This window comes from Erithacus rubecula, assembly GCF_903797595.1.
Source record: "Erithacus rubecula genome assembly, chromosome: 8".
NCBI lineage: Eukaryota > Metazoa > Chordata > Aves > Passeriformes > Muscicapidae > Erithacus > Erithacus rubecula.
Genome location: NC_136659.1, coordinates 10,090,386 through 10,116,575, shown reverse-complemented (window position 1 = coordinate 10,116,575; position 26,190 = coordinate 10,090,386). Strand labels below are relative to the sequence as shown.

Here is a 26,190-nt window from a genome sequence, read left to right as displayed (position 1 = left end):
CTGCATATTTGATACATTTTCCTAGGTTTTAATTGAGAAGACAATAGTTGAGGATTTCTTTCTGTTTCACCTCCTGCGATATTGTTTTAAATATTGTTTTAAAGGATGCAATAATCACAGCTTCAGTTCTAGGCTCTGCACTAAGTGATTTTTAAATTCGTTCCAGAATTAAGTGACTTCAAACTATAATGTGTGTTTCAAAGGATTGTCGTTTCTAGATTTATCATTCCTGGTAAGTTACTTAAATAAAAAGTTAGATCACTTTGCTTGCAGAAGAACAGAAACAAATAGTTAATGCCTAACTTGGTGTTAATTTTTTATAGAAATTACTAGCATTTTTAATAAGGTATATATATTTCATGTATATATATTTATGACAAAAGCAGAAAAGCCTTTTGAATTTAAATATGTAGCTCATATAATCTGCAATGATGGTATGAATCTTTGGTTTTCTCTAGATGACTCTTAATTTCTTTAGGCGCAGTCTAAAACTAAAAAGTCCAATTTCTAACAGTTCATCCTGGCAGCAACATAGAAAATAACTCAGTGTTTCCCCCACCCCATGCATTAGTGTGCTCTGCATCAGGTATAATGCAGTTACAACTGACCTGCAGTACTTAATGGATGAGTAATGAGAGCCCTTAACACTATACTGAATTTTTAGAACCTAAAGAAAAGTTTACATAGGAAACTTTTTACAGTGTTGAAAGTCTGTGGCTGTACTAAGGTGAGTTTAACAGAGGAGAAAAGGATTATGTTTATTCAATACCCAGGAGTAATGGAAAACAAAGTTTTGTAACTTTTCTCATATGTAGTGTTGAATAAGTCTTTCCCATTTGAAATGAGGAATGTTTCAGTGTAATTTTTTTTTTTTTTTTCAAAGCCAGTTACATAAATTAATTTTCATGTTGAACATTCATACTGATTTTTCTGGACAAGAAATTACTACATATTTTTACACCACTACACTGTGTCCATGTTGGGTTTTTTTCCTCTGGAAGAAAGTCCCTGTAGAAAGGAAATAGAAGCCAACTCTGAAATCTAAAATAAGGACTAAACAGCTTTTCATTTGCCTTTCTACCCTTTGAGATGCCAGAAGCAATTTCCTCTTGAAGCTGACTTCCTTTCTGGAAGTGATTTTCGTCTCCAACCATGTTGAGGCTCTTTTCTCATTCTTTCATTCTGACTAACTTGCTTTTTTCCTGTCTGACTTTCTACTGCATTTGGGAACTTCTGGAGGTAAGTAATGACAGACAAGTTTCTCTCTAACTTTCTTTTTCAGTTCTTCTTCCCCCCTCGCCCCCCCTCAGCCAGTCAGTCTAGAAGGACAAACAAAGCACTATTGGTGTCCTCTGCAAGAGAGCACTGATAGGGGCTGGCTGTAAATTGACGTGGCATGGAAAATCTCTGCTAGTTTGGAGCAGCTCTAATGTTACTGCGAAATCAAGCCTACTCTTAACCAAGCTTGTAGCTTGAAATCATCACACACTTACTGCTTCTATATTAAAAATGAATAGAAAGTACCTTTGCTCTTTGGTCTGGAAGCTGGACTTTTTCTCTGTTTGGATTTACAGCTAATAGAAAAAAAAACTTCAAGGGGAATTACTTGGTTCCTTTTTTTTCCTGTAGTAAGAGCGACAGATCTTGCTGCTCCCCCCACCTTTTCCTGCGACTTAATCATTTGCAGATCTTGCCATGGGGTGCGGACTGAGAAAGCTGGAAGACCCAGATGATAGCAGCCCTGGAAAAATCTTTTCTACACTGAAGAGACCACAAGTTGAAACAAAGACAGATTCTGCTTATGAATATGTATTGCTGGATTTTACTTTAGAAGGTATTTTTTTTATTCTGTATCTTTACTATTTTGAAATAAGAAGGAACAGGATTTAACTTTGTTTTGTCTTGTTTGACTTACAGTAAATCTTAGGCACTTTTATCAAACCTAGCCCAAATATAAGACTTTTATTTTGAAACACAAATCATGACGAAGGTTCTTACTTGTATAAAATTACAATGGAAACTGCTGAAGTATTTTTAACAGTTAAACCCTCCAAATTATACAGCTGTCCTCATTAAGAAAGCTGACTAAAAACTGTTAAAAGATTTTTCCTAGTTTCCTGTGAGTCAGATACTTCCATCCATACTCAGTTTGAATAGTGGTTGTCTGAATTCAATGCGACAGTTCAGAAATACACTGTGCCTGAGCCTTAATTGAATAACAATTTTTTAAATGCACTCCACTTCCGAAAACAGGCTGTCATTGTCCTTGTTACTTTATGCAGAAGTAAGTGTGTTCCTTAGTTGTATACCAGGAGTAACTTCCCCTCTTAAGCCCACCGCAGTCTCTTGGTTGATGTTTCTGTAAAAGTCTGAGTTTCGTCTTTTTTTTTTTTTTTCCAAATGCTTTACTTGTAGTTGTTGAATAGTCTTTTGAAATTGTGACTGAAATGAAACAAAATCTGTATGCATAGCTAGAGGCAGACAGTGCTCTGTGGGATACTTCCTTCCCGAGGGTGTCCCATCTCTAACAGAGCAACTCCCTGTTCCACAAAGTTGAAAACATAAACAAGCCCAGATGGCTGCCCTCAGAGAACAGACAGCTCAGTTTTGCAGTCACTCTATAGTAACTTGCATTTTGCAACAACCCAATCTACTGGAAATGCTTTATAACAAGGATTTGAAGTAAATGCTGTTACTAGAAGGGTTGGATAAAGGGAAACAGTGTAAGTGCAGGTCTAACTGCAATTATAGGAACTTTTTCATAAACAAAACTTGGCTTCTGAATAATTTCAACTGTTGTAATACTTTTAATTAAAATGCAGGAGTCTTTTTCAGTAAAAAAACTGCAAAATACTAATAGAAGATGTTTTCTGCTAGGTTATAGTACTGGAAATCCAACTCTGTTCTGTTTATTTACACTAAAAGTTTTTCAGTGGCTTTTTCCTTTTGAAGAAACAAAACTGTTGAGTAAGTAGTGGTAAGATGTTACAAATAAAGCTAAGCTGCCTAATGCATACATGGATTACATACTAATGTACTGATATAAGAAGGTTAAATTTTTTGGAAACTAAAGAGCATTCTGTGTTCTTAAATAGCCTCTGTTCCAGATAGTTTTGCTGTGTTTTCAAGTTACAGTTTCTAGTAGTGTTGTATAAATTATTTGTTGTAAAGGACATTGTGACTTTTTAAGAAAAAGTCCATCAAACAAGTGCAATTAAAGGCATATCTCTGTTTTAATAACCTAGCAGTACAGCAGTAAAGATTAGTTTTCTGTTGTTCTATGTGATAATCAGAATTGCTTTGCTTCAGTGGAATTATGAATGTTAAATAACTGAGATCAGTTTCAGAAGAGTTGCCTCACTTTTCATTAGGTTTCACTGGAAGTAAGGGGATTTGTAAACACAGGTATCTTTCTGTTGAATAGTTCTAGCTGTGTGTATGTGTATAACCTTAAAATGTACATTTTTAAGTCCCTGTTCTTTAGAGCTAAGATGAATACACAAGGTAAACATGGTGTGTGTATATATACTGTCTTAGAGGCAGTTTTCAATTCTGAGTTTTTCTGAAATGGGAGGATTTTCTCAAGTACTGTGGAGAATATATTGAGCTTTTTTCTTTATTTCTTCTACTTCAGTCAGCTTGCTCGTGTACTTGTTGCTATTTGAATATCCTTTGGCTAAATTAAACTAAGTGAGAGCCCTTTATCACTTCAACCAAAGTTTTTACTCTGCTGTCAAATTGTGTATTTATGGTACTCATCCTGCTTTGCCTACTTCCAGAGCAAAGTCTTGCCCTGCATACGAGATTTGTGTGCCTGAGTGATTTCTTGCCATTGGATCTTTCACAAGTAAAACAGAAAATCTGCACTTAATAATATTAAAATATCTTACAGTAAACCATGTCCTGCATCAAGATAAAAGCATAGCAAACATAAATGTGTTATTTTAATCCAGTATGCTTTATTCTGTGCTTTATCAGGTATATGCAATGTGAAGTCGAAATGAGCCTGCTGGGGAAACTTTCAGCAGTCCCTGATCTTCTCCCAGGCCATGATGCAGATTAGGTCAACCATGCTGTAGTCTGAGTTTGCTGGCTGGAGTCCCTGTGCATCTTAACTAGTTATTAGCTGTGCACTGAACCTTGGCTTCTCCCTTCCTGGTCCCCAAAATGCTCCCATCCCTACTGTAAAAATTAATTTTGAGTTCCATGGAGGATGATGTCCATCAGGAGAATCCCAAACAAGAAAATTACAGCCATTCTATTATTTTGGTAGAACAGAATAGTACAAAGAAAAGGGAGCAGTGGACTCCGAAGTGTAATTTTAAATGTCAGTCAGTGACTGTAAATTCCAAGGTCTCAGTCATATCCCAGTTGTTCATAAAGCTGTTGCTTTTTGAAGCTTAATCAGAAAGTAGGGATAGTTTATATAATTCTACTGAGCAGAATGCTTTTGCTTTTTGCACTACCCTCCTATTAGGGAAAAGAAGAAATATTGATGCAGCCTACTCAGATGACATGCTGTCAAGCCCTTTTCACTCTGAATACCAGCATGAATATGTATGCAATAGCTGTTTTGTCATCATCTTCAGTATTCTGCATCTGAGGCTTGCTATGCAGCTAGAAAAGTTAGCTGCAGTTGTTATTGCTGCAGTATTTTGGTTACCTGTTTATAGCACATCAGGAAGGAAAGTTTTGTGATGAAAAAGGGGTTAAGACATTTATAAAATCAGGGAAGTGATGATCCTATTGCATCATTCCTGCTTTTCTTGGCCTGTGTGTTATGGAGCAGTTATTTCTCAATACATGTCTCCTGGATTTACAATGAGTGCAATCATGGGATGGAGGTATTGCTAATGACAAAATGCTGTCTCTTGACAAAAGGGGAGCTGTGATACGCTGCTTAAAGAAAAAGTGCAACAGCCCTGTCCTTATGACTGAGAATATCTTACAGCTTAGTTTAATAGATTGAATTTGCTGGTTATCAGCAGTAGACCATCAATATGTATGTTGGTGATAATTTTTGGTACTGACAAGCAAAGTAGGCCACCATTCCTTTGTCCCATTAGTAGAAACTGGTATTACAAAGCATTTGAGTGTTGTGAAACAGTAGTGTCTGATCGTTTGTGGGGTTTTTTTATTCTTTTTTTTTAAAGCCTTCCATTATTATCCTAATTTTGTAGTGGGAAAGCAGTATAGAGAGGCTTTACAGAGCACTACTTGTAAATCAGCAGAGTTCTAATTCAGTTTACTAGAACAAAATATTCCTGCAAACTAAGGAGTCATATATCTGGTTTATGATAGTTTAAAACAGTAGGAGAGACAAACTTAGTGACTTGCTGTGTCTTAGGTCCTTGAATTCCTTGCTGTGGCCAACCTGCTCTATAATGCAGATAGATGAGAGAAGGTGGGAACAAGAAATTAACTCGACTAAGTGATGAGAGGTTTATAGAATTGCATTTATTTTATTTTATACATTTTTTTTTTAATTACAGAATCAGAGGAGAGTTAGTGTATTTAATTATTTTTAGTTGTATGGTTTGAAAGGGAATGTTCAGGCCAGTACAGTAAAGTTGTGTGAAGCTTGGAAAAAGTGTTGTGAGGTCACTTAGTTTGAGACATCCTTTAATGCAGATGGGCATTGGTCTTAATGCACACAGAGTTCTGCAAAGAGTGACCCATCAGAATCCAGACAAATAGGCTGTTTGGAATAAGGGTCACCAATAGACCAGTAGATTTCCAGCCAGGCTGTTTTGTCATCAGAGCTCCTCAGTGCAGAGGATGAAAGCTTTGGCAAATCTGTGCTGGCGTAATTACTCTGTTTGTGTATGAGTATTGATTTCCTGCTTTCTGAGAGCATCTAGAGTTCCAGCTGTACTTGAGACAAACAGGAATTACTGACCCATAAGACTGACTGTAGCAGAATGTCATCTGTTACTAGTGTGGAATCTTTCTTTTCTCTCTGCAAAAGCTGTGGACCTTTCGAAAAAGGTTCTCCAAGAAGTTTTTCCTTTATCTCTGTGGTTTTCCCTAACAATAATGTCCAGTAATTCCCAATAATGCTGCCTATTGATGCAAAATGCCTACACACACTGAGAGGGACCCTCCTTAGAAATCAGTGACAGCGCAGGCTTACTTAGCTGATATGTGAGTCTGTTGAAAAAAAAACTGGGACTGTCAAAATGTCAACTGATGCTGATACTTAGATAATTTCTAAGGAAAAAAATGTTTCCTTTTTTAAGGAAAATGGAAACAAATCAATTGTTGTAGCCTTTAATCTGTTATGTGAGAATTTATCTCAAAACTAGACTTGAGGGATACTGCATCAGTATGTTTAACGCTTTGGCTAGGCAAAATAGTTGCTTTATTCAGCCCTATTATGTGTTTTGATGTTAACACAGCTTTTAAATCAGCTTGGCAGACCTTGATCAAACAGAAAAGGTTGCCAAGTATGTTAAAAATAGATCATATGAAGTTGTAAAAATAGGTACTTGAAGTAGTTGAATAGTGTTGAATCAACCATGAATCTGCTTTTCTTGTATAAATAGAGCTGTAGTTTTTTAATAAATGCCTGAAGATGGGGTTTGTGTGGCTTACGTAAACAGAACTCGCCCAAAATATTTATAGATGTACACAGTATCATGTGCTTCCCTTCTGCTTTCAATGCTTTTTAGCTTCCTCAAATCCAGAAGTTATCAAGATCAGTTCTGTGTTGGATATAGCCTCTCGGGTGGAAGAATATTACAGCAAAGGCTATGTTGTGGGAGCTGTTCATCCCATCATGCTGCCAATTGGACGGAGGAGGCATTTCCCTGCAAGTCACATGTATCGAGTGGTACTCTCACGACTAAAACCAAGGTAACAGTGAAATAACTTGAATACACTGATCCTTTACTGAAGCCATTTGTAAGTGGACTGCTCAACATACATAACATATCAACTTGAAGTGAGCACCTCAGATTAGCCAGTTAGTAATGTTTTTAATTAATGCTAAGCGCACAATAAGCTAATGTTTCTTTTGCCTTAGTAAATATCCTAACAAATATCCCAAGTGTAATGTCATCTGTCTTAGAACTTGCAGCAAATAAAAGATTAGCCAAAATCCTAGGAGAGTAATAAGTTACTTTAACCTATCTCATGCCTGCATTTTCTTAGTTTTCAAAAGTTTTGTCCTATCTGAGGGAAAAGTAATTTGTCAGGGATAGTTTTGGTTTTTTCCTTATTAAGAAGGAAATCACCATTCTGGATCAGAGGTCATACAAAAGCTTCATTTTGAGACTGAGGGAGAGGCAAGAACTTCTTTATGTTCTACATCCATGTTCTTGTTTATACTCCTGTTTCTACTACAATGTAATCACCAAGGAACACATACAAAGCAATGTCACTGTTCAGTAGTTCCTTTGAATGCAAAGAAGATAACCACTTGTTCTTACTTTGAATAACTAGAAAAGTAAATTTCAGCATTAAAAGCTGTCAAGCTTTCCCTTCTCTCCTGAGTCCTTGTGTGATGCACAAAAGTTCTTGCCTTTATTTGTGGTCTGGGTGAAGTGGAAGCTGCCTCACTGCCACTCCAGGAATGCTTTCGTAAAACATTCATTTGAGAGAAATTCTCAAACCTTTTGATAAACAAGCATTGACCAAAGTATTTGCTGATCATACAACTTAACCTTTATAAACTCATCTGCAAACAAGGTAAATGCAGTTCCTGTGGGCAAAAGGTTGAGTAAGAAAGCAACATGCTTGCCCTAGAGCTGAGGCTTCCAAGAACTGACACTGCCAGCTCCCACAATTTGCCTTATCCCTGTAGATGTGACATCCCTTTGGAAGTTGTTGTTTGAACCTTTAGGACCTTGAATGGGTGAAGGATGAGACTCTGTAGCCTACATGTGAAACTGGTCTAGGTTCCAGTTTCCCAGTTGCCATATGTACCAAGGCTGGCTTTGCTGTAGGCAAATACACTTTCTCCAACTACTGTGTGGAAACTAAATTTTTATATTGGAATGTGTCTGTTTTCTAAATGAAATTATTATACAAAGGAAGCATCAAATGAAATTCCATTATATTATTGGCAGACACTAAATATTGTCTGACTAATAGCACAGCTGGCTTTAGATGAAGCATATAACTTTTAGATGAAACTATAGAAACTATATACATTTTATAGATGAAACTATAACTTTTAATGGAAGTTAGTTTGTCAGCTTAAATATGCGAGATTTAAACGTTATTTAACCCTCAGTAACTGTTTCTGCATTGTATTCCTAGTATTTGCCTATACTGTTTCATTTAAGAGCTGCAGCTCTGCTTTAGTTACAAAAACTAAGCAGCAGGATGTTAACACTGTAAAAGGACCATTTCTCTTCGTGGTGAGTTTGCTACAAAACTGAACCTGCTTTGTGCTTCCTAAATTTATCGTTTAAATTTATGTGTTTTGCATTTTGAGATTTTTGCATTTATTCATTACAAAGGCAGAGCTGTTTGCCAATAAAGCTCAATTTCCAAAATATCTCTCTGCATGGTCTCAAGATGAAATTCCTGTTAAATATTAATATTCTTATTCTGGCACTGAAACACATAGTACCTGCCACTTTGTGTAAGAACAAAACACCAAAACCCACTGAGTTCTAAAAAGTATGAAGGAGCATTGTCAGGGTTTCATTCATAACTATTCCAAAACAAAAGAATTCTATATGCAAGCATTTGCTCAAGTTGGCAGCAAACTCCTGACAAAGACTGCTTTCTTTCTGTGTTCTAGCCAGAAGCACTCAGCACCCAGAGGACAAAGGCACCCCAGGCTGGTGATTGAGGAATGTCCTTTAACATATGAAACACTGACAAATGAAGTAGTGAAAGAACTGCTAGAAAAGGTAATGGGGGTTTATTCCTACTTCTCTTCAGATTTTTGTTTCTATCATGCGTGTAAGTTGCATTTAGCAGTTGTGTTTTTAGTTTTGTGTTTATTTTATAGAAGCTATAGAAACTTTTCTCAAAGTGAGAAAATAATTACTTTTTGATATGTAGGACTAAATATCCCTGTAAAGCTTTGGAAGTCTTCACTGAAAGCAGAATCTGGCTCAAGCTGGGTCGCTCTTTATAAAGTACTTTCATGATATGTGAAGTTTTATGTTTTTCGGAGTTAAGTACTCAAGAAGAAATGTTCTTTTCATTCTTTAACAAAAAATGCAGTGTGTATAGGAACTATAACAAATATTTACTTGGCACAGCTTTTGAAAACATTGTATAGTTACAGTAAATTTGTACTGGAATGCAAGTTATAGTTCTGATTGTTTTTGTGTTTAACTTCCTCTGCAAAATTGAAGACTTGGTGAAACAGGAAGCTATTGTTATTACAAGAGTTACTGGTACCTTTTACGTTAGTTGCCAAGAAGGGTAGTAGAAGAAAAAGCATATTGGAAATCTTTAATTATCTTTGAAGTTTCAAGAGGTGTTTATATTTTCTAAATGGCTTGTTTTGACTTTGTCAGGTGTTTCACATTTAAAATGTGATTACATTATGCATTTATAATATATATACCTGTTCCAGGTTGGTGGTATAGTGTACCAGGCAAAGATTAGAAGGAAAAACATACTTGAAATCAGCAGTGATGGAGTCTCAGAAGCATATCTGATACAGAAGTAGTGTGTGAGAATAATTTGATCTCAAAATGCTCTCACTTTTAAAGAGACAGAACCATTAATCCAGTCAAATATTACTATTGGTTGTTTTTTAAGATCTGAAACAATAAGACTTTGTGGTGTTTCAGCAAAAAGATTATCATATTGTCTGTTTTTTCTGTTGCTTGTTGAATTTAAAACTATTTTGATTGTCCTTGAAACAGCAGCTCTGTATGTATAACCACAGTGGCTGGCATACTGTATCACTGCTATATAAATAATGGCAGTGGATAGACTGAAGTATCATTATCATGATACTAAAAAGGGACTGTAGTACCATCAGTCATTTGATTTTTTACTCACTCTAGGGATTAGTAGTTCATGTGAGTAACTGGATAAAGATCCTTCCACCTCTGCCCTCACTTAGTCCAGTACTTCCCCTGTGATGTCTTCTTTCCAAGCTGAGTCTTCTGTTACCTGTGGAGACTTGACTTTACAGGGGAGCTTGTAGTACAAGATGTCAGTAGGGTCATCTTCCTAAATGGCAGCACTTCTTAACCCAGGAAAAAGGTACCTCCAAGAGCAGACACATCCCACAGGTGGTTCAGATGTTAGAGTTGTGTCTTGAGACTTCAGTGTAGAGAAGCCACCACTGGCTGAAAGAAGAGGGTTTTCATTTACTTGTAGCTTCCTCCTTTCTCTGCTCCTCTACTATCCTCAGTAATAACAAAGCTGAGTAGCCTCCAAGGGAACCAGGGGGTAATGACTCATGGCTCATGACAGAGATACTTACTATAGTATTGGAGGTCAGTATTTTTGGTATGACTGGCATCATGTAGTAGGGAAATACAATTTATTGCTCTACTATACTGCTTATCAATACAACACAGTAAATGAAATACTTTGGATTTGTTCTTAATCAAGGGTTTTGTGTACTCTGAAGTCAGTACCAGTATTGGCCACCTTTCTTGGCCTGACTCCAAAGACATGCTGGAAAACTTCCATTTACTTTGAAGCCAGGGCAACATCAAAGACAAGTCACCCTTCTGTTAATGCAGTGTTATGCCTTTATATCCTCAGCAGTTTAGTAAAGTGGCTCATGTATGTACAAATTTTAAAGAAGAGAAAGATCTATGTAATTCTAAATGAATTTGAGCTAAGTTTATGTTGTGTTGCAGGTTAATGAAGCTGCTAAAAGGGGAAAGAAGTTTGTGGGATTTGTAACACAACATTTTCCTCAACCTAAAGCCTGTAATGGAACAAGTGCAGATGGAGGTGCAGAGCTGGAATCAACGCTGGGCAGAAGAAATAGGGAATACAGAAGAGAAAACTTTGATGAAAACTATAAAAACTGGAATGAAGGGACATTGAGCGGCCACTCATCTGAGAGTGGGATAGAGGAGGAAATGCATGGAGAAAGCAGACTGTTAGAGGATTCAGATTTCCAGTTTGGAAAAGAAGTCAGCCCTTCTAAACCACGAAAAGGAGATGGTAATAAATGCTGCTTGTTTGTTGGAAAAGTAAGGTGTTTTATTGAGTTGTTGAGGTATTGGGAAAAAATAGAAGAACAGTATATTGTGTTGTATCAAATACCAGTTTTGGAAGATGCCTCTACACATGCCTGTGTAAATACATATATATTTCTAACAGTTCCCAGTAAAAGAAGCAGAAGGAATACTTAGCTTCTGCTTTATATATGTGGGCTATGGTAATATATTAAAATGATATTTCAGTTTTTATATAGAATATTATAGATATACTGTGAGGATTCTAGTTTGCGATTTAAAGAAAAAAGAAAACCACCAACAAACCCCCCCCCAGAATCACCCAAGGTGACTTGAAATGTAGTGCAAAGGTTTTTTGCTCAATATGTGTATAACAAACATATGGCAGTAAAAATCCTTCCTATTAGAAGAGTGCAATGGTTACAAAATATTTTCTGCAATGCACATGTATTTTACTCAATATTAAATTATAAACACATAATGATTTCCAAGTATATGTTGTGATTCCAGTTGTGCCTGTTTCAAAGCTGACAACAGAGAGAGCCCCTTGCAGCTAGAGCCATAACTTTACATGCTTCCAGGCAACTCACATAATGTACAGCAAATAAATCCGTTCATAATGGATTCTTTCTGGCTAACGTGCCTTCAAGAAGAGTCCTGAAAGAGATCACTGAAATTAATGCATTGACCATGAAATTGAAGACAATAATTGTTACAAAATGAATTTCTTAGAGGAAAGTAAGCCTTAGAAGTGTAGGAAGGAAAAGCATGATTGAAAATATGCTGGTGCTGTGATAGACAACTTAGTTGTAGAAGAATGAGGTGCTTGGTGTAGTCTGTGTAAAAAATGGCCTGAAACACTGATTTCTGGTACAGAAACTCTAAGGTGTCCTGGCTGCTAAGAAGAGAAGGTAAAAAGGAAGTAATCTAAGAGAACTAGTGCAGGACAGTATTGTGTGGAAAGCAGGCAGCACAAAACTTTCGTGTCAGGCTGCATTCTCTGATGAGCCAGACGTGTTTTAATTGCTCTCTAAAGCAACCTTTTCACTTTCCTGTTAAAGCAGCCTCTCCAGTTTGTAGGCTGTGAGAATAGCAACTCTAAGCACAGAGATAATCAATGTCCCTCTTAACACTTGAGTAAAGCAGTTTTTCTATAAGTGAGCTTTTATAGCAAAATCTGTTAAAGCTTAACTCTTTTCTTACAGCTTGAAATAGTGGATTTGCTGTGTATAGCAGAATAGAAGCCCTGTAAGGAAGAAGTGGAAAAGTCTTGGTTCTGTTCAGGAGCATTGTTTGTGCAGGCTAGATCAGCAGCCAGCACATTCCCTACATGCAGTGTTCTCAGGGATATGCCTGGCTTCTCTACACCAGTCAAATAGAAAATCGCTGAGTTTGTGAGATAAAACTTCTGGAAACTTAACCACCTTTGTTGGTTTATGTTTTATGTAACCATCATTTTGAAAAATACTGATGTAATTTTTCAAGGCAGTCTTACATGTGTGTAGGTATAAACTGCTATGCAATTGTGCCACTTCCATTTACATCTGCCCAAAAGAGGCAAAACTGTGTTCAAGTTACAGATTTGTGGATTTTAAGTACAAAAATTTACTGTTACGTTGCTTTTTGAACTATTCTATTGGATTTTGACTATAATATATTGATCGTAGAGGTAAATTTCTGGTAGATATGAGGAATTGAATTGTTGTATTGTGAAACAATTTTATTTTTCAGAAGAATAAGGAATCTCATTTCAATATACAGGGAAAGGAATTAAGGTTTGTCAGGATAAACATATCTATTTTGATGTAGGCACCCGTGAAAGTGATAAAACTGTATAAAAAGAGTCATCTCTTACTGAAATTTCAACTTTTTGTTCTGAATTTGCCTTTTTCTGGGCACCTGATGTCACCTGCAGTGGGTGTAGTAACACTTCTCAAAGTAGAGAGAGATTCCTCCAGATACCACAGATTACTTTGAGTACAAATTTTGGAAATCTCTCTGTTTCTGGAACCTAGAGAGACTAACTTCTTAACTGTGGTCATATAAGCAAATTCCTTTGTTTTGACAGTGTAAAAACTTTGATGTTTAGAGGTTGGTTTGCATTGATTTAGGCTGCCCAGCAGTATTAGGCAATCTGAGAAGATTTCTGTGCAACTGCTTTCTTACTTCTCTACACCAGTGACACACAAGTGTATTTGTAGAACTCACATAGTTAGGATTTCATAACTTGCACCAGTGGTTTCCTAAAATGCTATGGCTATGTTAGTTTTTAATGAGTGCTTGCTTGTGACTGGCTTTGTTACAGTGCTGTATTAATGCATAGACAGAAAAACAGTTTGAGGATATGTTGGTTTTGTATTCTTAAATTCCACTGATCAGCAGTTACTATAGGAAACTTCTCTCTTTCTATAAGCAACTAATTACACTGTTCCTTAACTTCAGAAAATAATGGGTAAAAGTCAGTACAAGGCATTCTTTATATTTGCAAGCTTAGAAAATTGTTTTTGTTTATATAATTGCAAATATTTGTAGCCAGTGGAAAGTGGCTACAAATATTTGCAATACAAATATTTGTATTTGTACAAAACAAGTGGCAGAAATGAAGTCTGTTTCCACTGGGTTTTCTTAGTCCTTGTATGTTTTCTTTATGCAAACCCCAGCTACCTGAAGAATTCAGTGACAGCCCAGCTCTAATAAGTTCACATTTTCCTCATATCCCAAAGTGAACCTCTCCTCACACCTTGTCCTGAGTGTATTTAGCTCTTAAGTAGAGCCACATTAAGAAACAATTATTAAAACAGTTGCTTAGAAAATTATGTTAAGGAAGGAGATTAGTAATATTACTAATTTTGGAGCAATGGCTTTGAGGTTCATTCTTCCTTTCTCTCTCCTTAGATAAGCTCTATACAGTCTTCAATGTTTTTGATGATGATTCTACCTGCTGGACCTACCATGAAGGTGTTTTGTCTATGAAAGTAACAAGAAAGGGGCCAGTTGTTAGTACACTGGAAGCAGACTGGTTAGAATTAACTACATTTTATTATAAACAAGGATTGGCTTTAGTTGATTCTTTTGTACACTGGGAAACTTCTAAAGGTGAGTATTGCCCCAGGATATCATGAAGCTTTTGCTTGTTTACGTAGAACTGCATAACTTGAAAAAAAATTATTACTCTATTTTCCTTCTTGATGGGAGGGTATTTATGTAAATATGTCCAGATAGGTCTGTCACTGCCCAGAAAATAAATTACTTCCTTTTAGGTATCAGATTCCACAAATTTAGATAGATAGACTAAGTAATTGAGATTTTTGCTGTGTTTTACCAAATTGACTATTTCCAAAGCAGCAAAATAGAGTAGCTTTATAACAAAATAAGCTTTTTGTGCTAGTTCTTCTGGTTTGGTTTGTGCTTTTTCAAGGAAAAAATAATGGGATGAAAAGTGTTTAGAACTCTCAAACTCTATTGCTGGTAAAATATATAATTGAGAGATTCATTTCCATTTGAACTGGATTTGTCTAAAATCCAGAAGTTAAAAGTGTGCAAAAAATAGTAGGTGGCTGCTGTTGTACAATTACTTGAAAAAGCAAGTGAAGGAAATGGCAGTAGCCTAGTGTTAGGGGTACAGACCAAGACAAACTGGCATTAATAAATTCAAAAACAATTAACTATTTTCACAAGTGTTGTTTGATAATGAACCTCTACTTTATACTTCACTAAGGGGATGTTTTGGTTACGTTTGTACCTGTCTTGCTTCCACAAAGTTGGAAGTTGTTGATTTTCCTTTAGAATTAATTCTTGGGAGTGTAAGCAAGCAAAATACAGGGTTGCAGTAAAGAAAAGTTCTGTCAAATGTTTGTTGAAAAGGTTTCAGGGAGCTTCAACAGTTTGTTGCAATGCTCAGGATGATTAACAGTGCAAAAGATAATTAATAATGTATTCAAGTAGTTTTCATAAGTAATTTTGTCTGCTTTTTTGCATTAATTATATGAAGTGGGTGAAATTACTGTCAATTTGAGTAGCTGTTATATTTACTATGCCTTATGCTTTTTTTTTTGATAATTTGGTTTAAAACAATATGGACTCATCATTATCTTTGCAAGGCCTGGATTATTGAAGACCTTACATTTAAAAAAAAAAACCAAACCTACAAAAAATAATATCTTTGCAAGCTAAATTATGTTTTTTTAGAAACAGAAGCCTGACACTAATGGCAACTGTTCAATTTTCATTGCTCTCCACGGTTTTGAGTGTGAATCACTGTGTTTCTGTAGCTGTGCAGTAAATTTAGTGACTCAGGCACATAAGCTCATCAACGTAGATTTACTTCTTGATGGAATTTGGCAGCTACTCCTTCTCAAACTGCATATTTTGTGTACATGAACAGTAATGCCGCCGTTTGTAGAGGCATTTTTTTTACTCTGAAACTGTTATTTCTATTTTTTTAAGTCAATGGAAGAACCAGATTTCCTTCGGTGAAGGAGAGGTGAGAATTCAGACTTGTAGTTTTCAACATAGAGTTTTTTTAGAGCTGGAAAAGAGCTCTGTGGAGATCTGTTACAGTTCACTGAAGGGTGGTTTTGGCAGCTGTTGAAATTAATCTTTGCAGCTGTTGTCCAACAACAGTTTTACAGTCTTCCCATTTCCCACAGAGAGAGCTGTCTGCCCTTCTCTGCATGAGTAACTCCCCATCTTTAATACCCAGGTAATAACATACTTCATCCAGTATTAGAGGGGATTTAATGCTGATATTCCGAGGATTACATAATTTTGCTCTACCAATTTAGTTTATTGGTAAATATCCACAAAAGGCTTCCCAAAGGCTGTTAGGAGAAGCAAAACCAGAAAATGAAGCAATAATTAATGCACGGCTTTAGTTTGGGCTAAACGGATGCTATTGGTCTTTGACATGTGAGTCAGGGAGTTGTGCTCTGAAACTTCCTTCCCATCAGGAATCCTCCTACAATGACTTGTTTCAGGCTCTTCCTGTGGCCATTTATGTATTTAAGTAGCTGTAGTTGAGCTTTACACTTCATAGGTCACTCATTTTTGTGCTTTCTCCCACCACACCAAAAGCCACATCATGTCAGAACAATATCAAAGTTGAGAAAAAAAGGGTTGTGCCCATCCTCTGCAATGTATTTGCTGAATATAGGAAACTGGAATTCATACTGGAGTATGGAAGGGGTTAATGCTTTTGGGAAAGTAGTTGATAGTTCAGTTTGTATAGAGAAAAAAAAAAGGGATTATAGTAGTAAGTTGAATTGCACACTCCATAAATAACCACAAATTTGAGTTTGCTGAGTCATTTAATTTTATTTTAGAGGACTGTTCAGTTTCAGAGAAAGAAACATCGTGTACATCTTAGTAATCTATTAACCTAAAACTTAATGCTTTTGTTTATGTTCACAGGGGATTATTTGCCCAAATCTTTAGAAGGATTATTTATCTATGAAGAAGAAGGTTCTGGGGTTCCAGGTTCTAACAGGAAAGGAAATGATGCAATAGTTGTTGAACAATGGACAGTCATTGAGGTAAATAGGTGATGATTTAGCAGTGCTATTTCCTACTTGTATTTTTCTTTGTTTTTTCCTATGGGATGCTGGTACCAATATTCCATAAACATTCAGGATGTCACCTGCATAGGCTTAACTAAAGCCTCGAATGATAAAAATTAAATCAGTTTTGTAATTGGGCATTAGTAAATGTGCATAAAAGAAATATGCCAGAGGAATTCTGGCCTGACATTTCTAAATGTTCCTACCAACAAATACATCTACAAAAGAAAATGTCTTTGGGTTTTTTTGTGTGTGTTTGAGACAATTTAAGTTAATTTCAGCAAGTACAGGTCACATTGATAGTGTGAAGTACTTTTTGAAAATGGGAGAGAAAATAGTTAGACCTAGAAAAACAAGAGAAAATAGTGCAGTGTGATATTCAGATATGTATTTTTATGAAAATTTTACTGCTAAATATGAAAGACTTGGGTTTCCTAATAAATTTACATCTGCTGCTGTTGTAGGTTACAGCAATAAAATTACTTAAATTACTCTACAGAAATATTCTAATCTTTTAGCATTATTGGTATGAAGGATGTCTGAAAGCAGATGTTGTTGTTGGATTAAGGTCTTACTTTTGAAATATGCAATGATAAATACATTTACCGATGTGAAAACTAAAAACTTTTGTATTGAAAAAAAAAAGACCACCAAAGGACCCACCAAAACCTTAAGTAAGTAGCAAAGTGAGATGCTTATTTTTCACATGTAGAGTAAAAACTGTAAATATTTCAATTGAGTCACCTAGTTGTGGTGCTTTAAAAGTTTTAGGCACTAATTTAGCAAAGTGGCAAATTTAATGAGTGAGATGCACTTTGAATTATGTCTTGATGAGTCAGGGCTCACAGCTAATGTTAATAAAATCTGTTTGTCATGATTTTATAGTCTTGAACTTTTCAAATTGTTTTCAGTTTAGAATAATGAATCTCCATCAAACAACATCTTGATGTAATTTCAAAGGATTCTCATTAAAAGTGAGAGGGGAGGTGTTGTGATTGTGTAGAAATGCAAATAAAACCTGTACAGAGTCTCTTTACTACTTTTTATAATTATTAATGTAGGGGTGTGAAATTAAAACAGATTATGGACCTTTACTGCACACGCTGGCTGAGTTTGGATGGCTCCTGACCTGTGTCCTGCCTACACCAATTGTACGACACGACAGGTACCCAAACTATTGATTGCAACATTTTTGGTTATCAAAGAATTACTTGCATACTTAAATGTAAAAAGAAGAAAAGTGCTGATGATGTTAAATGTATCTAAAGCTTGAGATATAAGTAGCATTTTTATGCAGTGTTTTGCCATATATGCTTAGGACTGCTGATTTCAGTGAGTCTAATTGTAAATTTAAAAAACATTGTGTAAATCTCAACATGAAAGATTTTATTTAGGAGACTTTTTATCATATACCCAGTCCACAGCAATGGGGTTACTTACTCATGCTTCAACTAGAAACAAGTGTTGAAATATTTCACTAGTTTAGGACCTTGGTGGATGACTGATTTAGACTGTGAAAAAAGTCATGTTGTCACAAGACAGTGATAGAATATTTGTTGCAAATTAGGGCAGAGAATGTGCTAACCCAGGAAGTTATTGAGCTGTTTCTCTTCTCTAATATGGACATTATGGTTCACCTCAAATAATAGTACCAGACTACTGGATTTCAGGTTTCTAGCAGTAATGTTTATTTAGAGCACTGATGAGACTTGGGACTGTCTTCTACATAAGAAGAGCTAAATTGCAGGTCTGGATTCCCCATAAAGTTTCAGGCCTTTGTTGTTGTTGTTGTTGTTTTGTTTGTTTTTTTAATACCCAGCCTCCCCCTGCTTTCCCCAAAGAAAAAGGTACTCTGGCTTTCATCACAGTATCAAGCTAAAAAATGGCAAATGAAACATTAGACCAAGTTTTCTTAATGCCTCTTTTCTCTCATCTTTTCTTTTTTTTTAAAGTTCTCCACCCATTAGATTAAGATTGTCATGCTTCAAAAACAAACAAATGTACTGAGGCAGGGCTTAGGGCTCATTAACAGCTGTGGAAAGAGTGGATGACTTGAGTAATCTTTGGATCCCAGACCTCACTGTGTTAAATCAAGACAGCATGAAAAAGATGTGAATGAAAGCTTCTAAAAAAACTGCTGCAAGAAAGTGGAGTTATGGTCAACTGATTTGACAGAATTAAATAAACTCATCTCATGTAAGAAGGAGGCTTTTGTGATCAGGAAATAGATGTTGGGGTTTTTTGGCAGTGGTTTTCCTAATAATTGATTTTAACCACCTGGGTAAATGCAAAGACATAGATGTTGTGGTAAAATATGGCATGCTCTGTTGCTTTTATTGTTTTTAAGGGTTTCTGTTTTGTTTTCCTCTGGAAGAAGAAGCTGTTTCCAGAAAATGAAACAAATAATTATCCTTTAATTTCTTCAATAATTTTGTAGACTGAGTGTATTAGCTTTGAACATGGTGACTTATAGGCTGTATGAACTACTGGACATAATTTTCATAAACAGCTGAAATTTTGGCCAAATCTTAGAAAATCTGGGTATAATCTTTGAAGAATGCCAGTGAAGAATGGGAGGGAGATTTTAGTAGTCATGGTGTGTTCTGAGTCATAGGATGAGAGAATATTGAACTTCCAATCTTTTGTGTCCCACAGGCAGTATAATAACCTCCCCATCCCCATAGGGTTTGGACAGCAGGGTCAGGAATGTCCTGAGCAGCAGCTGAGTGACACTCAGGGAATGTCAACCTGTGCTTGCAGCACTTCAAATGGTGCTGGCTTGTACCACAGAGATCACAGAGCCAAGGCAGGGCCAACTAAAAGAGGCAAAGTGCTGTAAGGAAAAAAATAATAGGATGCAGTGCTGTAGGAAGCATTAGCAGATTGATTAGGCTGAAGCTGTTTTTTGAATTAGTGAGAATACACCAGGAAGGTATTTAGGTCTCCAATAGTGCTGTATCTCAGATGTGAAACAAGAAGAACATGAATAGCAGTGCTCATGCTCAAGGGGTTGTATCCTGGCCAAATCTGAAACTGGATTCATTTCGTATCCACACTAGAGTAGCTCAGCCTCATAAAAACCATTTGTTTTCTGGCATAAATGGTAGAGAAAGAGTCTGTATGAATTGTCTAATGCTTGGTATCCCATTGTAGCTTGTGAGTTACTCTTGGAAGAAATAGGATGAATCATGTTTTGTGTGCCTGTAGCATATATCATATGCAGCAATTCAGTTTGCTTAAAAAAAGGAAAAGAGCTTGTGAACAAGAATTCCTAATTAGGGATTGAGAATTCGTGAGAATCAAAAAATGACTGTCTTCCTGTTCTCATAGGCTGAGTAGTGATTGATAACTACTATTTTTAGGCATTGATGTTGGTATTTAAAGAGGAGAAGAAATTCCTGGATGATTACTGTGTGTCTGCTATGAAAGATGCCATTACTGTGGTGGTGTTGAGTTATCCTAGGAATGCAAAAGTCTTAATAAAGAAGGACACTTTATACTGCTCAACAGCTGTTTTTTTCCCAGACTCGAAACTCTAAGCTCAAAATCAGCCTGAATATTAAGAGACTTCAGAAAAACTGAAAAAAACAAACTAGGCAACAATTTGGGATCTGACAAAATTATGTTTTCATGTTTGTATTCAAAATAAAATTTGTGTATAGTATTTTTTAAAAATGTATCTGTTATCCCCATTTTTACTTTTCTCTGTTCTGTCTTCCTTTTCCACAAATTTATGGCAAAATTTTCCTTTATCTCAGATCTTTTGTGAGTATCTAGAAATACTTTGCTTGTAAATTAGTGCAAATGCAGCTTTTAGTATAGTGTTACCATGGGCTTGTAGAAGTCCATGAAGTACATGTTTGTGGTTGAAATTAGAATTATTTTTAAAGCTTTTTAAATTTTTCATTGAATAGTAGATCCTTTAAGCCAGGACACTTAATATCCCAGGCTGGTGTCTGTCTCAAAACTGAAAGTTTAGATGCTATCCAGTCCTAAAGGAGTGCAAAGTTTTATTTTGAGAAATGAAAAACAAAAACCAAATAAAAACCCCAAAAAAACCAAACAAATTAAAAAAAAAAAAACAAAAACTGAATATATGAAAATAATTTCTTATTCCCCATGTTAATTTTCAGAAAATCTTGTCTAACATCTGTTCTAAGTGCTTTGTATATCAAATATTCATGCATTTAAAAAATGGATCTGTAAAAACCAGAGGCATTGGCAGTACTACTGAGCTTGTATCCTCATGGTTGTTTTGGAGGACTTAAATATAGACGTGTAAGGGGACACAGTTTTTTGCCTGTACAGCATGAGCAGACAAACAAATTGCTGTTGTTTCAACAAAAGAGTCTCTGTTGCTCTTCATCACTCTTGAAAGAAGAGACAGGAAAAAGGCTTCAGCAGCCTTACTCTGCAGTGACCTTTATTTCCCTTCACTGATTACTCTAGTCCCTGAAAATGGGCACTATGGGCAGTGCAGAGCAAAAACACTGACTTTATGGTTATTAATTTATCCTAGATCACTACTTAATCTCTGTTTTCAAAATGCCCTGACTTATGAGGCAAAGAGGGAATGTAGAAATGTGAGGGAAACTATGGGACTTCCCTTGCTCTAAGCACTTTTTTCTCATTTAAATTCTGTGGAAATCCCACTGTCATTCAGTTCTTTGTGAATTAAGCTCATAGCAGCTTTGTCGTGTGCGGCATTTTAATAAGGTCAGACTTAGAAATTTGTTCATTTACTTCTTGTCTACTCACCATCATGTCCTTTTTCTGTTCTAGTAGAATTTGTACAAGCTGTAGCTTAATGTTTGGGTTTTTTTCTTTTCTCTGAAGGAATGCAGACACTGTTACAAAATAAGCCTTAGGCTCTTCCCCTGCCAGGGACTGTGCTCAGCCTTGTTGCTTGGAAGAGACATTTTTCAATTGATCAAAAGAGACATAACAGGCACAGAGGAATACCTAGCCAAGTGGAATAAGGTTGCAGGATTGTAGATTTCCTAGTAATGACATAAAATCTAGACACTTATTCTTTTAATGAATGCAAATAGTGAGGTAGGTACTCTTGGAACAGGAAACCTTGTTTAAGGAAATGAATGAATTTGTTCTCCATTTTTGTTTTTTCCACAAGCTGGAGTTTTTAGTTCTCTGTTCTCATCCAAGGAAGACATGCAAAGATGTGCCATGACCTGAGTTCATCTGAGCTGAAAGGAAGATTGTGAGGGGCCAAACACAGTCACAAATCCATCATCACTAATTGTTGATCTGAGTGGCTGTCTATGCAGAGAATAGTACTGGTGTGTGTACTTTCTCAGAGCCTACTTCTAGATGCTTTACTAGGACAGGCTGTTAACAAGCTCTTCTGAACTCATAGGAACAGTTTTAAATGCAAATAATTTTCAGTTGTGAAATATGCATCAGTTAGCTTAACTTCATGTGTGTGGTTGTTAACCTTGTGACATACCCATACTGATGTAAAAGCTTACATTGTTTTAGTAGTTCTTTCTATAATGTTATGCATAGTAACAGTTTTATGATTGATAGAATAGGTAGAATCATAAATACTTCAAATGAACTCCCAGCTCCCATCTCTTTGGTTTTTCTATTTTGCAACATATTTGGTGCACTCTTAAATCTGTAGTCACCTTTTTGCCAAGCAATTTCAGTGTTTTGCCTTTATATGCTTAAAGATCTTATTGAATACTGCCCAGAAGCACTTGGGGGGAAAAGAGCTTATTAAAATGTGGTATTTGATATTTAGAAGAACACAGGAACTTTTGAAATCTTCTCATTCCAGAGTTCTCATCTTGAAATCGTTTCACTTTCAGTGACATGGAGTTGTGGTTTGTATGATATATCCTGTCAATGGGATGACATGTATTTCTGGTGGAAAGGTGATGGAAATACATTAAAACTTAGAGAGGATGTATTTATCACCACTACTCAGGGGATGTAATACTTATGAAACATCATATCAGTAATATCTGCTCTGTGGAACAACTTTTTGTCACGTTAATTTTTCTACAAGTATTCCCTTTTGGAAAAAACCCAACACCTTTGCTTTGTCTACCACAACAGTATTAGCATCTGTAAAAGTTTCAGGACTGAAATTGCTCTCTTTTTTTTTTTTTTTTTTTTCTTCTTTGTTTTTCTTACTAAGTTATTCCCTTGTCCTGCCTATGCTGGTATCTCCCTTGTTCAAAACACTTGGTGTCATTCATCTCATTCTTGATATAAAGCTTATTAAAACTGAGCTGAAGCCATTCATCCATAGGTGGTGAGGCAGCAAGCTTATCCTCCTGTGTCAGTTAGATGACATTTTAAAACTTTTATTTAGCAGTAAAGAATGTTAATTCCCAAGTTTCATACCAAAGGTATTGAGAGATTTGTTGAAGCTATGGATCTATGAAGATTGGACCTGGTTGTTGTGGCATCATGATATGTCACTGTATATATAACAGTGAAGATTACCTTATAAAAAAGACTTATAGAGTTTTGCTTCAGACATAAATGTGCAGACTTTAATTAAAGTAGGAGCTCTGAGATTTAAACTTTCAGGAGCACACATGTTAAATAGTTCCAGTCATGGTAGTACTGACTGGAACATGGGACAAGTTACTAGTCTGTCCATATTTTCATGTGCGTTACCTTAACCCAGTTCTATGCTTCTGTTTCTTAAAAAATATCATTATAGAACCATTGAGGAATTAATAAATGGACAATACTCTGTAGTCTGTCCTCTTCTCACTTGTGGACTTACACCCACCTTCAAGTTGACTTTGAATATGTTAGTGACAATTATTACCTTTAAAACATAGAAACTATTCTCTTTACATTTTAGTGAAGGAAATCTGGCCACAAAGCAAGTAATTTTTCTTCAGAGACCTGTTATGTGGAGTTCTGCTGTCCAGACCCCAGAGGTGAGTAACATATTTTTGGTATTAATATAAAAAAACTAGTACTTCACATAGTGACAAGATACAGAAACAAACTAGACTCAAAATTTGCAGGGGGAAAAAGTGGCAGAACAGGGTTTCCCCTAAAACAAGTACAAGTTTGTGCATGTTTTTTGCAGCTGGACCACATGTTATTTTTTTCCTCAGCAGTTTTTTCGGCCATGGAGAAAAGCATAAGCATGCTAAAAACCTGTTTTGTGCTGAGAAATTACTGTGTCTCAGGTGATTGAGGTTGGCTTTGCTATATTTCCTTGGAAGTCTTTAGGAAGTCTTGAAAATTCTGATCAAAATCCTGCATCTCTTGCACATAAAACAGAAAACCATTTTGACCTTCAAAATGTCTACTTCCACATTTCTAGAAGGAAGCTCTGTTAAGCTGTGCTGTAAGGGATGCTGTCATCTGCAGGATATCAGGATGAAGGGCTGTTGTGGCATGAAAATGTGACAGAGGTAGAGGGTTTAAAATTCCTGCAGCTGAACCTCAATAACTCCTTGTCCCTTTTGAGTGGAGCCCCCATAACAGTGATTGTATCAAGTGCTTTGAGCATTCAGTGACTGACAGTCTCCACATTCTGCTCAAACTCAGTGTCACAATTACTGCACCTGCAAAGTCTCCTGCAGTAAATCTTGCTGTGCCCAGGGAAAGGTGAACTCTTGGTGGGCTTTTCTTTGCCAGGTCTTTTGATGTACTGTGATGGGTTTACATTTGTGGTTCTTTCTTGTTTTCAGTGGCTGGTCAGCCTTTCTCTATTTAACATGTCTTTCCTGTGATAATCTTAAGCAGTTAGGAAAGCTATGAATGTTTTCATTCATGTCCAGCAGTGGAGTAGTAACTTTACAAACTTATTCATGGCATATAATTATATGGCAGTGATACCTAGCTGCTTCTTTCTCTATTTGTATGAATACTTCCATAAATCTCTAAATTTTTTGCATTTGTAATTGATCTTTGTTTTTTACTGTCTGTTCAGTGTGTTGCCATCATCTGTGTTTTCCTTTGTTTAGTGTTTCTAAAATACACTCTTCCTTTTTTTGTTCTTCTTCAGGCTTCTGCTTATCTCCAGTCTAACTTCCTTCAGTGTGTCCCCTGATAATTAGTACTTCCATGCCTGGAAGAACTTGCCTTCAACATGCACAGTTCAAGTCCTGTTTTATTGTTTTTGTCTTCCACTGTCTCAATTCCCAAATAGTTCTTGTATGCTATCATTTATTTCTTCATTTTCAGAATTGGAGCTTTTGCTCTTCAATGTTCTATGTAGTCTCCTTTCACAGTGACTTAATCTCTCTCTATTCATGCCCTCTTCTATGTTCTGCCAGTTCAGTTTTTTCCCTAACCATCCTCTGTGTCAAAACCATCTCCAGCTTTTGTCTTTAAAACCTTCTGACTTCTCTCACATGCCTGACATTATAGCCTTTACTTTTTTTCCCTTATACATTTCTGAAAGTATGTTTTGGACCACAATTTTTTTAAAGCAATGTGGTAAATATATAAAGCAATATCATGTCAGTCATAAAATAATGCTTTTCCTGATATTTTTCCCTTGGTGAAGCATAATATGTCTCTTGAAAGGCACTGTAACTGTCACAAGTTGGATTCTGCCATGAGATGTAATACAAACCAGTTCTGTAAAAACATTCAGTCTGAGGAACTGATGAATCTTTGAGACATGGCTTAAATTAAAAATAAGGAGCATTGTACTCAGTGTTTAAATTCTTTTTTCCCTGTTGTGGGGTGATGAGCAGCCTTGGGTTATACAAATAAATGTGTGTTGTAGTTGTTGTTTTAGTTTCTTGGAATGGGAAATATTTGACTTAAGCATTAAGCATACTCAAAGTAAACAAGAAATAGCTGATTTTTAGCCATTTACATCAGGATTTCTGTGTTTGAAATCTGAACAAAATGTGCTTTTTCAGTACCAGTGAGTGTTTTGCTTCTCTACCAGGAAATTTCAGTATGCTGAGGTCATTTAGCTTGGGATAAATAGGTAACTGGTGCTGAAGCTGAAATATTTAGCAGAGTTACATTTTCCTTCTGCTTTGCCAATTACGTTGGTTTTCCCCATAATTTTAATATATTTACTTTATTGCTTTGTTTACCAAAATCTTTGCTAGCTTTGCTTTGAGTGCCTAGGTTTCAGGTGTAAAACAAGCTATTGAATTTTCAAAGCATTCCCTTGTGCTATAGAAACTTTAATGCTTCGGTAAGATTGAGGTTTTTACTTTGGTTGTTTTGATTTTGTGGAGGGTTTTTTGTTTTCTGTAACTTTTATTTGAAGTTTCCCCTGGATACTGACACAGCTGTATGACTTTATCAAACTGTTGCAAATACTCTTGTAAAAACATTTAATTCCTGTGATTGTATGTTGTTGGTCATGACTTCTTCCTTTTCATTTTCACTCTGTATATTTTCACTGATGTTCATATACATTAAAGCTGGTGTTAAAAAAATTTTCACATCCACAGCTTAGGATGTTTTTGAAACAGAAATATTTCAGGTACCTAAAAATTAAGTTAAAAAAAAGACTTCAATACCTTAAGAAGAATGCTGCTAACAAATCTCTT

At 36.0% G+C, this 26,190-nt stretch overlaps 1 protein-coding gene across 4 annotated transcripts in view; it reads left to right on the top strand.

Moving 5' to 3' along the window:
- Positions 1 to 1,089: 1,089 nt before the first annotated feature.
- RFTN2 (raftlin family member 2) overlaps positions 1,090 to 26,190 on the top strand; it is a 30,632-nt gene continuing 5,531 nt past the window's right edge. The window contains exons 1-9 of one of the 4 annotated variants that reach the window (XM_079311436.1): positions 1,090 to 1,239; positions 1,630 to 1,834; positions 6,672 to 6,855; positions 8,753 to 8,864; positions 10,791 to 11,103; positions 14,013 to 14,213; positions 16,527 to 16,648; positions 17,734 to 17,837; positions 23,514 to 23,592. In XM_079311436.1, coding sequence (XP_079167562.1) covers positions 1,696 to 1,834; positions 6,672 to 6,855; positions 8,753 to 8,864; positions 10,791 to 11,103; positions 14,013 to 14,213; positions 16,527 to 16,648; positions 17,734 to 17,837; positions 23,514 to 23,592 — 1,254 coding nt within the window. In that variant the 5' untranslated portion in view covers positions 1,090 to 1,239; positions 1,630 to 1,695. Of the gene's footprint in view, positions 1,240 to 1,345; positions 1,835 to 2,572; positions 2,724 to 6,671; positions 6,856 to 8,752; positions 8,865 to 10,790; positions 11,104 to 14,012; positions 14,214 to 16,526; positions 16,649 to 17,733; positions 17,838 to 23,513; positions 23,593 to 26,190 lie in introns of those variants that run through there. The other 3 variants (XM_079311437.1, XM_079311435.1, XM_079311438.1) reach the window with 3 other exon arrangements.